We start from the raw sequence: 16,020 nt of genomic DNA, 5'->3' as shown, positions 1-16,020 counted from the left end.
CCTAAAGTCAACTCTCTCTCTCTCCACCCATCCCTCTCTCACCCAAAATTCAACCCAACCCATCCCTCTTCTTACACACCCATCCCTCTCTCCTTACATCGCCCCTCTCTCATTTCTCTCTCATTCCAAGCAACTCTCAAAGAGAGCCAACCGTCCAAGCCTTCCAAGGAGAGAAAGAGACTAGGTGTGGCCCACTTCTCTACCTCAATCTCCACCATCCAATCTTCATCTTCCTCCGTCAAAGAGCAAGCTTAGGAGCCAAGGAGTCCAGGGAGCCTAGAAGCTTTACAATCAGTGGGTGATCCGCCGTTGATTTTCATTTAAGGGCCCACTTGTAACGGGACCCATTTTGATGTATGTATGTAATTAAAGGGAGGGCCCATAGTAGCGGGGTCCCTCTCCTCCATCACGCGTTTCTCCTTCTCTCTTGCTCTCTCTCTTTTTTTTCTTTTGTATGGCGATGATGATGATGAGGTGTGTGTGGCCCACCTGATGTGTGTGTGTGTGGCCCATCATGATGTGATATATCCATGATGTTTACCTGTGGGGCCCACCTTACTGGACTGTCCAGCATATAGGCTTGCTGGACAGGCCTAGACGAAGAGGAAAAACAAATGTCAACTAATCCAAGATGGTGGGTCCCACACATGTGGACCCACCTACAATGCATGTACCTTACATCTACACCGTCCATCTTATACAGCAGCGAGTTGCTGTGCTGACGTGGCAAGCTCTATGAGCCCCATCACGAGGTATATGTTATATTCATGCCATCCAGCCATTTGGCACGTGTGGGGCCCACCCCACACGAGCTGCACGTGTGGGATGGGACCCACCTAGATGTATTTGTTATATCCAAACTGTCTATCCGTTTGGAGACAGTGGGGCCCACTGCTGTCCAACGTCAACAGGTTATGTGGCCCCACACGATGTATGCATTGTATCAAAACTGTCCATCCATCTGTAACTCATGGGCCCACCCCACACGTGTGACATGTGTGGGTGGGACCCACCTTCATGCATTTATTCTACATCCACACCGTCCAATTGCCAGGACAGTGGGACCCCTGTGGTGTATGTGTTTTACACACACCATTCATCTATTTGATCGTGGGGCCCACCCCACACATGTGGCACATGTGGGGGTGGGACCCACCTTGCTGTATATACTCTATGTCCACACCGTCCATATGGACAAGTGGTGTGTAGCCACCATGATATATGTATTTCATCCTTGCTGCCCGTCCATTTCTGGACATGTGGGGCCCACCCCGCATGTGTGGCACGTGTGGGATGGGACCCACCTTGATGTATGTAATCTATATGCACACCGTCCATCTGCCCCTGGATGGTGGGGCCCCCTATTGTGTATGTGTTTTATACACGCCATCCATCAACATGTGGGGCACACCATGGTGAATGTGTTTCAACCACGCCGTCCATTTGTTTTCTGGGATGAGGTCCACCTTAATGTATGCGCTGTACATCAGCACCATCCATCTAGACATGCTATGGGATGCACCGTGATGTATATATTGTATATCTATGCCGTCTATTTGTGCGGCCTGCTATAATGTATGTTTTGAATATCTATGCCGACCATTTGTGCGGCCTGCCGTGATATATGATTCAGGCTGCCCATCCATTTCTCCTGGGTTATGGACTATCCCAATAGGCCCACCTTGATGTATGTATTGCAAGTTCACTACCCATCCCTTGTGCCTAACCCGTAAGCCCTTGTGTGTGGCCGAATATGATGTATTTGTGGCCCAATGAGGCCTATTGGTGTAGCCCGTTGATGTGGCCCACTTGATGTTTATGAGGCCCATTGGTGTGGGCTTTTGATGCAGCCTGCTTGATGTATATGAGGCCCATTGATGCAGCCCACTTGATGTTTATGAGGCCCATTGGTGCGGCCCGTTGATGCGGCCTACTTGATGTATATAAGGCTCATATGATGAGGCCCGATGTGTTGTATATGAAGCCCATGTGATGCGGTTCATTGTGATATGTAAGGCCCATATGGTAAGGCTCATTATGATGATATAAGGCCCGTTGAGATTGTATGTGGCCCGTTATGTTGTGTATAAGGCCCTCGTGTGAGGCCATGGGCCCACTATATGTTTGGTCCTATGAAGGTCACTCATTGGGAGCAATGTTGGTAAAATGTTCATATTGATGGCAATGATGGTTAAATGTCCACATTGTGACCTTCCCTTAGTGAGAGCATAACATCATGATACATGCCCATACGCATCATCTGCATGTTTGTTATGAGATGTGGTTGACCATTGCATATGTCATTGGACAGGTTGTTATGAGACTCCCTAATAGGCGGAGATTGTCTCACATGAGCGCATGGTATCCGTAGGATTGATGCATGACTGGATTGTATAACTCATGCATCTTGCATTGTGTATTGTGATTACTGTACACCCTAGTGACATCAAGGCCGTAGCCTCCACAGGCATGTCGTGGATGGCTAGATGAGACACTGAAAATCTGTTACTAGCATTGGGGCGTCATAGTTGTCCTTGGGTGAAAATCCATAAACCTCCGTGGTCAGGAGATGCTCTAACGTCTAGACTGAGTGGATACATGAGCGCTCGAGTGCCGAATACCAGTAGGTCGCATTTCCCACTGTGTCATGGTCGATTGAAAAGGGGTGTGGCCTTACCCGTATGAGGGTAGGGGGCATGGCTAGGCTGAGTTTGACCAGCTTGTAAATAGGTCCGTTATCGATGTGTCGGGTAGATATTGGCTGACTACTGGCCAGGCGGATAGTGAGATCTCTTCCACTTGTATGGTTGCGCGTCTAGTGGGCGGCGATCACGTGTGTAGTGTATTAGACCCCGGCGATGATCCCAGAGATGTACAGTACTGATATGTGGACTTACTGAGTAGGAGTTGCATACTCAGAATTTTACTCATTCATTCATTCACTATCCACTCGGGCTAGTGGTTCGCAACTAATTGATGTGTGTACATTCGCAATAGCCAAGATTTCAATTGGGGCGCGCGACCAACCTGAGATCAAGAGTTTACCACATTGAGCTTATCTATCCAAATTTAAGTATGGGGCTGGTTTGGATAGAAGTCCCTTGTGATGGACCCCGTAGCCTGCGAAACTATGTATTATCATCCGGACTTCACACTCCAGCTTAGTCATTTCATTCACACCGCATATTGCATCCGCAGCATATGACATTTTGGGTTGCTATTTTTCTGCATTTATATGGCCTAGATGATCCTGACGATATTTGTGGACTCATCAGGATTTGTATATTATATTGCATTCTCAATATATAATATTTGACTTACCAGCATGTTTCCGCATTACTCTGATATCTATATGCTTGATAAGTGCATCGCACATACTTACACCACCCTCTAAGCTTTCTATAAGCTTATGCACGATAGATGCGTGCAGGTGACGTTAGGTCGCAGTAGCATTAAGCTTAGAGAGTGTAGCGGTCTTCCGGAGCTTTGATTTTCGATTTATGTATTTCCCTTTCAGCATTGTATTCAACTGTTTTTATTAGTGGATATATGATGATGATGTTGCCTTTATAATTCAGGAAAACTTGTGGTCATGCTTATTACAAGTTAAATGGAAAACCCTCCTTGTAAGATCCCAGGATCGGAATCTGGCATATGAGCGTTGAGAGCCGAGAATGGAGTACTACGGAGGCTGTCGACACCAGACTCGGCAATCGGGAATTTTGAGAGCCCGGTTTCTAAGTTTAGGGCATGACATACACTGACCCTTGCGTTCTCGATTTCCATAGCTCTCATGGGTTTATTGATCGTGGGAGTGATTTATGTGAGACGCTTGACTCACCCAAGATGGTAAGGCACTTATCTTAGAGCACATCTAGATGTGCATCTTATTGTACAGCTCATCTGGATGTACATATTATGTATCCACACACTTCATCTGTTTTTCCCATCATTTTAAGACATTACTGAAAAATTAACTAGATCCAATTATCAGGTGGACCATACCAACCATTAATGGGCCACAAAAGTTCTAGATCAAGCTAATATTTGTTTTTTTAGACAATGCTTTGCGAATGCTTATATTTTGGTGGGATTCTTTATTATAAAAAAGAAAAAAAAAAAGAAAAAAGAAAAAAAAAAGAGAAACCTTGCTTTTAAATTGTTTCTTAAAACTTGCTTAAGTTTTTGAAATACAACTAAAAAATCACTTTAACTAACGACAGTTTTAAAATTCCATTTGTTGTATTTGAAAATGATGATCATACCCTTCCTCTGTGTTCCTTGCGAAAGCTTTCGAAATCTAGTTCAAAGGTGATTGTGTGAACACTAAGTATGAGAGGAAATTTTGAATTTCTTTGTATTATTTTCTTGGATAGATTGTTACATATATAGGTGATTTGAGAAGAGACGTCTAATATGACAATTACAAGAGAGAGAATCCTAGAGCATTTTGGGCATACAAAGAGTAGAGTTCTACTCATATTCTTCAACACTTCCCCTCAAGTTGGGGTTGAGATATCAACAATGCCTAACTTGCGCAGCGAACTTTGAAACCTTAGTTTTCCAACAGTTTTTGTGAAATAATCGGCTAGTTGGTCCTTTGTTCGTACAAACGGGGTGGATATCACCTTCACATAAACTTTCTACCTAACAAAGTGGCAATATACTTTAATGTGTTTTGTTTACTCATGAAACACAAGATTAGTTGCAATATGAATGGTCACCTGATTGTCAAGATCGATTCAATAGAATTATCATCATGAAAGCCCATATATTTAAGTAAAGATTTTATCCAGATAAGTTCACATGTGGTAGAGGTCATAGCTCTATATTCTATTATAAGTGTTGTGATGTATAAAGCACCCTTATTTATCAAATTTCGATAAAACAAAACAGTTTATAGTGTGACTTATTCATGTGATGGAAAGTTCACCTTCAAGTGAAGCAAGATGAAAAGTTCACCTTCAAGATCAACATATAAAGTTGGAAAATGCAAGACATGAATATGGTACTTCAAGTTTGAGTTCTACTTTACTTCAAGTTCAAGATCAAGCTACAATTACAAGTTTATTTTAAGTAGAAGATCTATTGAACGCTACTTAAGATTCAAGTAATAATTTCAAGGTATATACTTCAATGTCCAATAATTACAAGTATAACTGACCCTAGAAAGACTCTAGACTTAGGTCCTTTCATATGCTAATTATACACAGGTTTTTATACTTTGGTTAGGCTTAAATTCGACTAGTCAAAGCCTAAGTTCAACTAGTCTAGGCTTTGGTTTGACCAGTCCAAGATTCAAATTCAAAAATCAGAATTTTCTGGTAGTTCCTCGATCAGTCGAGAAGTGTGCTCGACCAGTCGAAGGGAGCTCGACTCGAACTCCAGTAACTAAATTCATGCTCCCTCGACCAGTCAAAGGCTTTGCTTGACCAGTCGAGCAGGCCACTCGACCAGTCGAGCAAGCCCCTTGACTAATCGAACGTCAGTTTTATCTGATTGCGCTGAAAATTTAAAATTTGGTTGTCTTTAACCAGTCGAAGGAGACCTTAGATCAATCGAAAAAACGAAGAAACCATTTTTCAGCCTATAAATAGTGGTTTTTTCTTAATCCGAATTCATTCAGATAGGCCACAAAAAGCCTTCACTTTGAGAGAGAAAAGTTCCCGTCATTTTCAAGCTATAGCCCGATAATTTTAGATCTTTTTATAGCTTTTATTTTTGTAATTCCTTGATCTCTATTTTGTGAATCTAATATTTTAAAGGGAGTTTTTACTCTACTTTGTGATATCTAAGGAATTCAAACAAGTAGCCCAAGGTTTGAGTTAATTTAAAATCTGTTTAGAACCTAGAACCCTTGAATATGCTTATTGGACATTGAACATCTATAGATCAAGCGAAGCGGTTCTACGGGCTACTTCAAAGAGCGTCTTCAGAAGAAGATAAGTATTCTTTATTTATTTTTGGTATCTTGAGATATCCAGAAAATCTCTATATTGGTTTTGACTGAGATAACCAGAAAATCTCAGTGCTGGGTTTTGATTGTGATAACCCATTTGAAAACACAACTGCATAGGTTTTAAGGTGAACCTGAGAAAACCTTGATAATTAATGAATGCCAATATCACGTGGGTTGTGATTATTGGGAGTGGAGTAGGTAAAACTATTTGAGAACAGTTGGTGTACACACCAAACTAGTATAACTTCTGGTGTTTTGTGGGGAATGATGTATGTGATGTATATGTGTTGAATGATTGTAATATCTTCATGTACATATGATGAATGCTTGTAATAGATAGCTTTCTTCCTTTGCCTCTTGTTTTAGTCTACGATCTTGATCCTTATTGCGTTCAAGAATTCAGGTTATCCTACCTAAAACATCTGTTTTTGGTGTAAGGTTTCCTTTGAACAAGGTTTGAATCAATTTCTCAATACTATTACAATTGAGATATTTGATTAGTTCTAATTTATTTAATATTTTAGTTCATTAATTTTTTATTTGGCATAGTCCTATTCACCCTCCCCCTCAAGGACTGAGAGCTCACCCTTTTCAAGTAGTATCAGAGCTGAGTTGCTCATTTACTTATATTAAGTTCCTTGAGGTTAAAGATTTAGAGCTTTCATTATATCAAAATTTGATAGCTTATTTATTACCAGACTACCACCCTTTGATAGCAAAATTATGCTTTTTGGAAAGCCAGAATGAGGATTTTAAAAAAAATCTATTGATGAAAGTATGTGGCAAGCCACGGTAACTAAATGGAAACCACCTATGTCTAATGTTTTAGGCAGTGATGAAACCAAGTCCATTAAAGAAACTCCTTTTTATTTATGAACTACACCAGAAAAATGAAAGTAGTGCAAATGCTAAGGCTTTAAATGCAATTACATGTGCTCTATCATCTGATAAATTCAAAAGAATCATTTCATGTGATACAGTTAAACAAGCTTGAGATATTCTTAAAATGACACATAAAAGAACGACTATTGTCAAGAAATCTAAAGTTTAAATCCTTACTACAAGGTTTGAGGAAATTCGTATGGAAGAAAATGAGACTTTCATGGACTTCTATATGAAATTAAATGACATAGTCAATTCTATGTGGGGTATAGGAGATGGAATCTCAGAAAGCAAAGTCTGTGCTAAAATACCGTGATCTCTTCATGAGAGGTTTAATTCCAAAGTTACTGTCATTCAGGAACTAAGAGACACGGATCAAATGAAGGTTGATGAGTTAGTTGGTTCTCTTCAAACATAAGAGTTAAATTTTGAAGTTCCCAAAAGTAAGTCCATAACTCTTAAGTCATCCAAATCTATTTCAAAAGATAACGATGTTAATTCTGATATTAAAGACACAGAAGATGATATGGCTTTACTTGCTAAAAAGTTTTACAGGATTTTCAAAAGTAAGAAAAGAGTTGATTTTTAAAAACCTTCTGATAAGAAAAAGGGAAAATCTAAAACTTGAAAATCTCTAAAAGACAGTAAATGTTTCAACTTCCATGAATATGGGCATTTGGCAAATAAGTGTCCAAAAAAGGATAAGCCAAAAAGAAAAGACATGTTAGCCACTTGGGATGAATTATCCAGCTCTGAAATTTCTTTTGAGTCAGATGAATCAGAACAAGAAACTTCAAATGAAGTAAAGGCTCTAACGACTATAGTTAGAGTCACCTCCTCGGATAGTTGCAATTTATCTAATTATGAGAATATCAGGAGTAACCTTGAAAATGAAAATGAAGATGATCTTCAGGATGCCTATAATGCCATATACAGGGAAAGTTGCAAAATGGCTGTCAAGTTAAAGCTTCAAAAAGAAAATTTTCTTAAATTAAAAGAAGAATTTGAAAATATTAATTTAGAAAAATGTCATCTTTCTTATTGTTATGAAAAAGATAAAATTGATTTAAGTTTCAAAACTTTTGAATTTAAAAAACTTAGAATAGAAAATAAGAATTTAAAACTTAAAGTTTCTTCTCTATTGAGTTCTAAGGATACTTGGAGATATGCCCATGGAGATCTTAAACTTAAAAAATTATTAACCGTATCGAGAAAGTGTGTCGATCAATCAGGTCTAAGCTATATCATAAGGTGGTCGTCGCCTTGAGATTTAGATTTGCCTCATTTTTAGGCCCATACTCTAAAATGATCTTGGAAATGATCTTGAAAAATAGATGCACGGTGTGGGTATAAGACCTACATCATGATAAGGCCCACAGAGCTTGGTGACGCAAACTAACCACGGTGTACGCCACACCACGAAATCCGCTTCCGATCATCCGATGTGATAACAGGTACATTGTAGATGTCCCGTGCAGCAAAAAATAACACAAATGCGAAGATCCTAGCCATTCAACGTTTGGCTATAGCTTGGTTGAAGGTGAACCGTTGCTTACGCTTCTCTCTTTACCGTTTATCTATTGACCAACTAATGAAGCGTTAGGATCATTCCATTTGGGTGATTTTTCAGTTGGTAGGCTATCCACGGCGGATAACACAATGTTGCCATCTGCCAGTGGAATGCTCGATAAGAACAGCTGGCCGTTCTTGTTTTAACCATTCGATCAATGAATGGTTGGGATCATGTAGATGTGATAACAAGGTTGCGGTCCCCACGCACATGCCGAGGACGCAAGACGGCGAGTACTCCCGAAGTGTAGGCCCTCGGTCTCGTTAAGCCGCTCCATTAGCCAATGGCGGTCTGTCCTCCTTTTCTTCCGTAGACGATACGGTAGAAGGGGAAATACCATAACATGGTAGATCCATCCATCTGAAGTAAATCAGACCAGATGTTGCATCACCTGAGACCGTTTATCTAGTGGGGCTTATTTGGATAGATCATTTTATTAAAAATGACACCCATCAGACAATCCTAGACGTTACATTTCTTCACTTCCCGTCACTTAATTTCACCCGTTAAAAACTTAAGTTGTCTAACATATCTTCAAATCCACCGATCAATTAAGATAAATTCAACCACAGTATGGCCCATTATATGAACCGTGCCGATTGATGAATCACCCACACACGTGTACCGTGAAGAAATAGATCTAACATGTTTCGGTGTTACCGGCTACACCATATCATCTCCCTTCTCTTTCCTCCCCAACGCTGGCGAGATTCTTATGTTAGTACTGCACCAGTTAGAAAATGGTAGCAACTCTTCAAACATATATATAGTATATTTATACGGCAATCCAGACCGTAAAAATCTCTGAACCATCTGTGAATGGATCATGATAAAAAAGTTGCACTGAGAAGATAATATCAATCATCTGATTTGATTCTTCAAATTTGGACCAGTCATTATCATTTTTTAACCATCTAGACAATAATTTGATGGTTAAGATTTTTTTCATCATACATATTTTCCATCCACAGTGGACCCACAATTTGGATGGTCTGGATAGATGTAAATCAGTGACACATGTGAGAAGCATCAGTCACCACCATTTTTAAATGGTGCAAAACTAACATACTATTCTTACGTCTCGAAACGGAGTTCGAGCGAGCGGCTCTGCCGTCGTGAGGTATGCGTTTTTAATCCTTCGAATTTTCTTTCCGAATCAAACCCCTGCTATTTCTGGAACCTTCTTCTTTCTACTAAGTACTTGTAAAAATACCTTCTTTCTTCAATTTCAATCTCTTTTCCTGTTTCACAGCTTACAGCTTCTTCTCCTTCTCCTACTCTCGGTTGCTTTCTGCTGTAAATAAGCTCTTCGTTCCTTAATCCTCGTTTATATCGATGATGAACGGTTGAGATTACCGTAAGTCCCACGAAAGCGTGCTCAACGGACGTTCCAAGGCTTTGGACTGGCTGGCTGACTGACTGGTAGGTCGACAGAAAAATGCGATTTCTGGTTTGAATGCCTTTCTTTAAGGTTCCTTTTTCGTTACTGCTTTAATCTCATATTCTCCGTCTGATACGAGTACTTGCTCGCGTCGCAGTTCTTGAATTCCTTGGACACGATCGAACGGTGGATTCGATGAGTTGTTGAAAAACTTCCATGGAAGAGAGGGAAAGGAACGGGGTCCCTGCTGAGGTTTTGCACAAAGGTTTGGAAGATGATGTGATTTATGGTCTGGAGATTGTGGGAGATTTAGGGAAGAAAGAGTTTGGCAGCTACGTTGATGTTTCTGAAGTGGGAGGGGGTCTGAATTCTGGAACGGGTAATGGTCATTGTTTCAACGGAGGAGAGGATCGGAAGTCGGATTGTGTGTATACTCCTTCAAGCATGGAGATTTCAAAGTTCAAAGAGTCTCCGCTGAGTGGTGGTTCTCCTTCTCCTTCTTCTCCTTCTCGTCCTGGTTAGTTCGCATATCTCGTTGTCCAAATAGTCTCTATGTAGTTCGCTTTGAGGTTTGGTTTTGTATTATAGAAAAAAGGTGATGATTATCTGTCTCCATTACTCAATTACATGCATGTGTAAGTTTAGAATTTCATAGAGTAAATCTTGGTTTGTTGGGGAGAAGTATCTCTGGCTAAAAGGAATATGTAATATGCTTGCAAATGCGCATCTGTGGATGCTGAACTGAAGTGCTATGCTTGTACGGTTGTATGCTAGGTTTGTGCTGTTCATCAGGTGAGCCCCTTGAGGAGTATGACCTAGCAAGAAAATCATGTTGGTCTGCTCTTTTGATCTCCTGCATGTATATGGGAAAATGGATGGATCAAAAGAAAAGCCAATGGTCAACCTGCACTGCACACGTGGCTCACTGGATGATTGGATTGACCTGATTTTTGGACGCGGGTGCTTCCACTGTGGAGTCAGCCTGATGAGGGGATTGGATTTCACGCGTCCACAAGGGTGGTATGTTTGTGGTGCTTGTTTGGACTTTGCGGATAGGCATTTGCTAGTTTTTGCTCTTGGCATTACAACTTTCTTTTTATTAAAGCAGAAGTTTCGTTAAGAAACAGTTAGAAAGACTGCACAATCAAAAGTGTCTTCACTAAGAATATTATCAAGAACGAAGCACTATCAATAGATTGGGCCCACAGATATAGAGAAAACATCTGCTGCTAGGTTATATCTCTGTTCTGTAAACATGTCTGGCTGCCTTATATTGATTTGCTGAAGAAGGCTGTGGGAATTCCATATTCTCTTTTCCGTCCTCCAGTTTTATAGATCCTGCTTCAATAAAAAGCCTTACAGTAAAATTTGAATCTCCTTCAGTCTGAAGCATAGAAATATGTAGCTTACATGCCAATTTGGTTCAAAGAAACAGGGCATGGCATTTTGTGACATTTACTATCCAGTCTTGAATATTGATGGCAAAAGCTGAAATGTAGTCATCTTTTGTATCCCCAATTATTTCCCCAGCGCTGCCGCAATGAGATGTGGGGTTTTATGCTCCGTTGAAAGTCAATTTGAAAAATCCTGGAATAGAGTAATTCCACTTGATGGGAACCATTATTCGGTTAGCCGGCATAATATACGTCTGACACCAAGCCTGGATGATCTGATGATCCCGAGGATTAAAGGGCTTTTTAGGGTTCATTTGATTGCAGTATTTGGTTACCAAGTGGGTGATTTTATTTAAGATCATATTGAGGTTAGATATTTGATTTCTAAACATGATTGCCTTCCATTCCAAATGAAATAGAGGGTGCTTTTCCAATAGTTTGAGAATGGCCTTTAAATTGATTGATGTGCCTACATTCATGTTGGTAGGTGCTCGATTATAGTCAACCCTCTTTAATCCATGTTGTGTTTGTAAGTCAACTTGCGTCCATCTTGAGTGCTATCCGATGTTCGAAGTATCGGTATTGCTACAAGTTTTGCTGGCCAGGGATTCGGAAACAATATCGATATCGCCGATAATATCGCTGATAACTGGAAATGTGAGGAAACATGGGAAAAACGGTGGAATTTTCAGCAAAACTTCATGAGATGTTAAAATGTACATATTTGCATATTTAGAAATTTAATAAAAAAAATTGCAAAACGAATGCATGCTTAACAAGTTCCTATTTAACGGGGCCTTAAAAGCATGTGTTGTTGTAAGAAATCAATCCAACCATCCCATCTGGCCTATTTAACCATCCAGCCTTCCATCTAAACATCCATCGATATTGCAAAATATTAACAACACATGATATTTCACAAAGAAATCATCAACAATTGGAAAGGAAACGAAAGATTGTGGTCTCAATATCGCGCATATTGCGACATCGATAATATTGAGATATTATCAATGACAAATTGAACACTACATACAACTATGTGCCCATGAAAAAAATTGAAATAATTTTTTTCTAATAAACAAAATTTTGATGATACTAATACGTTGGCGATATTATTGAAATATCGTTGATACACTTATGATGCAAGCATTACCTAGAATTTACATAGTCGAAAATATTGGTGATACATTGACGATATTGATGCATTGACAATACAAGTGACGCCTAGAATTTACATAGTTGAAAATATTGGCGATTACATTAGCGATATTGATACGTTGGCGATACCTAGCGATACATTGCTAATACCTTGAATTTTTGATACTACTAGCATTATCGGTATCGCTACCAGTATTATTGGTATCGCTGAGCTGGAGATAAAGATAATATTGGAGATATTTTGATAATATTGGAGATAATTTGAACACTGAGTACAACAAATGGGCTTAGGCTTTCTCGGATGGCAGGACTCATTCGGTATGCTGGTAGGTTAGGCAAGGATGCTTCGGGGACCAAATATATGGCATGCTGAATATCCCGCAGCGAAGGCAACTTATGCATATCATTGGGCATCAAATCTTGGAAGTCATTAAGCATGAATTCAATTTCATGAGGAACATATCCAAGCTCTTACACTTGTTTTGTGACTAGAGCAAACATTATGCCTTTCTCCTTGCCTTCCTCCCCGAACTTCCGCATGGTGTGAACACGGGAGTTAGAAAGACCAGTCGATGTCAACGATGGAGGTGTAGATGAATGGGGTAACGTAAGCTGCAATGGGCGAAGAAAGATATGGTGACCTCATTATAGGAAAGTATGCGTGTTAGCCTCACCACCGCTTTGTACCTTTCGATCAAAGAGCCAAGGTCGACCTGAGAAGGATGTGGGTGACATTCACCAGAATTATGTCACACCAAATATTATTCTAATATATGTTGATTTTAAAGGATGCCAAACATCTTTGAGTCACGGGGATGGTAGTGTTGTCGACCCATGCAACCTTATATGGTTTTGGATGCTTTTCAGTTGAAAATTTGAGCTTATCAATCACTTCTTGAGACACTATGTTCATTGCACTGCCACCATCGACGATCATATTACATAACTTACCCTGGCATTTTACCCGTGTACAGAAAACAATGGTCTGTTGCCAGTCTTCCTCTTACTCAGTGGTGGCAAGGAGGCGGTGTATGATAAGAGTAGGGCCTTCAACCTTAGCTTCAACCGCAGTTTCAGCATGAGGGTCTTCTACCTACAATGTTGGCTCTGCATAGGGTTGTTCTATCTCAATGTTCTCATCGTAATACATAGAATCGTTCGAGTAGTAGAGGTCCTCATTACCGTAATAGTGGAGGTTCATGGCTTGCAGAGAATCATTAAAAAAGTTCCATATCTATCTGCAACAGTAACAGTCAACTAACCCACCGTTCTCTCTTGAGGGGAGGACTAAGATTAAGATCTCGCCCCTTGGTGTCATGTCCTTACACCGCTGGTTGCTTTTGGTATAAATTTTGTGGCGGAGGCCGTTGCAAAGGTTGAGGTTGTCTTATATGAGGAGTATGCATCTATGGGTGTGGCTAATAAGGATAGGGAGGTAGTCGGTAGTCCTTTGGTAGAGTTTGGTTGAGATGCAGATCTGGACCCTTTCTCATAGAAGGTTCCCCGACTGGAGAATCAAGGCATTGGGGAGGATGCTGCCACAACTGTTGCTCAACTCGTTGAGCCTTCTAATGAATATCATCAACTGACTTGAAATCATACATGAACATCTTGCGCTAGATCCGTTGGCGTAACTTTGCCCGATAGCGGTTAGCCGTTCCACGATCCGTCTTTGCAGGCTTACAATGGACAAAAAGCTCATTAAACTTCTCAGTGTAGTCATCCACCGATAAAGTTCCCATTTTGAATGCAAGGAGCTCTTGGAGAAGAGTATCTATGTAATCTGAAGGAAAATACTTTCCAGCTTCTCCCTCATGTCAGCACACTTGGTGATAGCAGGATAATCCAGGATGAGTTGTTGTTGTTAATGCTTCGCTACCAAATTCTTGCTAGGCCCTTCAACTTGACCTTGACAAAGGCTACTCGCTGGACATCATCCATGTCTTACCATGTAATCTTCCAATGTTGTAATTCAATCGGGAAAAGCCTTTGCATTAAGGCAACCCGTGAAGTCTGAAACTTCAACCCGTATTTTCTTGGTGAGTCTTTCTTGAGCATTTCTATTGTGATATCATGGGATCTCTTTGCAAAGAGCCGTTGCATGAAGTCATAAACAAACTCGCGAGGACTTGTACCATTTCGATTAACCGAAGGTTTTAGTTGAAACCCTTGTTATGGAATTGGATTACAATTAGGATCTTCGATGGGATCAGATTGCTCATCATGTTGTTTTCCACGTATTTGGTCAACAACGGTTTCCGTGCTAGCTAGTCTTGTGAATAACTCGGTGATGCAATTGTCTCCCTGCTGATCGGTAAGCCTCCCTCGATGGATGTCTACCATAGATGTTACTACTACGGGTAGACATCGTAATGTCAGAAAATAATGGGTAAAATATATGGCGGTTTCTAGTTTAGAACAGAAGATTGCTAATGGGCTAAGATTCTAGAATTTAATGGATTGAAATATGCTAGATTAGGGATGTTAATGGTTTGGGATTTTGGACTTTAATGGTTGTAATGGGGACTGGATTTGGACAGGAATATGACTGATTTTATTTCTTTGGGCTTCTAGTGGGTTGGAATAAGGGCTGTTTTCTTTTTTTGTTGGATTTAATGGTCTGATTTTGGGGTTTTAATGGGCTGGAATGTGGTTGATTGTAGGAGTTTTAATGGGTTGGAATAGGGCGATTTTGGGGGTTTTAATGGTTTGGAATATGGTTGATTTTTAGGTGTTTTAATGGGATGGAATGGGGCTGATTTTCGGAGTTTTAATGGGCTGGATTATGGAGCGTAGATGGTTGTTAAAATTTTGGCAGTCTTTCCTTGTCAATTAGACTTTTGGGCTTTGTAAAAGAAAAGGAAAAAAAAATAGGTGAATGGGGTAGGAGGGATGGATGCAATGAAGAAAATAACGGAAAAGATGCGGAATTTTATGATTAAAGAATCTAAAAAAATATGGAGATTGTTGTTGATCTAGGACTTCAACCAGCCGTTGGAACCTTGCTCTAACACCAAACTAGTGCTGCCGGTTGTTGGGGAAGATCTGCCTAAGCGTATGCACCTCCAAGCTAAGCACGGGAATCACACAAAGTAGAAAGAGACAATTTATAATTTTTATTCAATTCAAAGGCGTTTTGATACTACTAATCTTAGGCCCTTATATAACATTTTGAAACGTATATATAAGGAAAACTCATAATGTCGTTGACCACCAATGATTTATTACAAATATGGAATGGAAATAAAATGGATAAGAATGCATTTAAGAATATTTAACTAATGGATTATTCATAGCTAGCTGATTGGTTTTTGCTAGCTAATTACCTAAATAAACTAGCTACATAAATATGAAGCTTGGGCTTCCTTATTGATGGGCCAACTGTTGGGCTTGGGCTGAATGGGCCTGGGCCTGACCCATGGATTGTGGCCTAGATCAGCCTGCATCAGCTTGATATTCCTAGCGCTCACTCTTTGCACTTGCCTTGCTTGCAACTTGGCGCAACAGTCCCTGCTCTGGGTGCAAAGGGTTCTACGTAGGGCGGATAGCCTTCTTACGACCACAGGCATGGGGTCCATTTGTGCGAACAACTCTCCTTAGGCACACCGGCCCTGATCTGCCCTGATATGAAGTGTGTGTGTGGATCCTTAGGGTTAATTACATCCATTCTTTTACA

The 16,020-nt window shown here is 40.3% G+C and overlaps 1 protein-coding gene across 11 annotated transcripts in view; it reads left to right on the top strand.

Annotated features, from left to right (window-relative positions):
* The first annotated feature begins 9,500 nt into the window (after nt 1-9,500).
* LOC131237382 (sterol 3-beta-glucosyltransferase UGT80B1) overlaps nt 9,501-16,020 on the top strand; it is an 82,276-nt gene continuing 75,756 nt past the window's right edge. For 3 of the 11 annotated variants that reach the window (XR_009167211.1, XR_009167209.1, XM_058235110.1), the window contains exons 1-2: nt 9,502-9,833; nt 9,950-10,309. Coding sequence is in view for 7 of the 11 variants with exons in the window: in XM_058235110.1 (XP_058091093.1) it covers nt 10,009-10,309 (301 nt within the window). In the remaining 4 variants the exon portion in view is untranslated. Of the gene's footprint in view, nt 9,862-9,949; nt 10,310-10,566; nt 10,813-16,020 lie in introns of those variants that run through there. The other 8 variants (XR_009167210.1, XM_058235111.1, XM_058235109.1 and 5 more) reach the window with 7 other exon arrangements.

The sequence above is a fragment of the Magnolia sinica genome, chromosome 2 (genome assembly GCF_029962835.1).
Source record: "Magnolia sinica isolate HGM2019 chromosome 2, MsV1, whole genome shotgun sequence".
NCBI classification, from domain to species: domain Eukaryota; kingdom Viridiplantae; phylum Streptophyta; class Magnoliopsida; order Magnoliales; family Magnoliaceae; genus Magnolia; species Magnolia sinica.
Note: the sequence above shows the minus strand (reverse complement) of the source record. Positions and strands in the feature narration are given on the sequence as shown.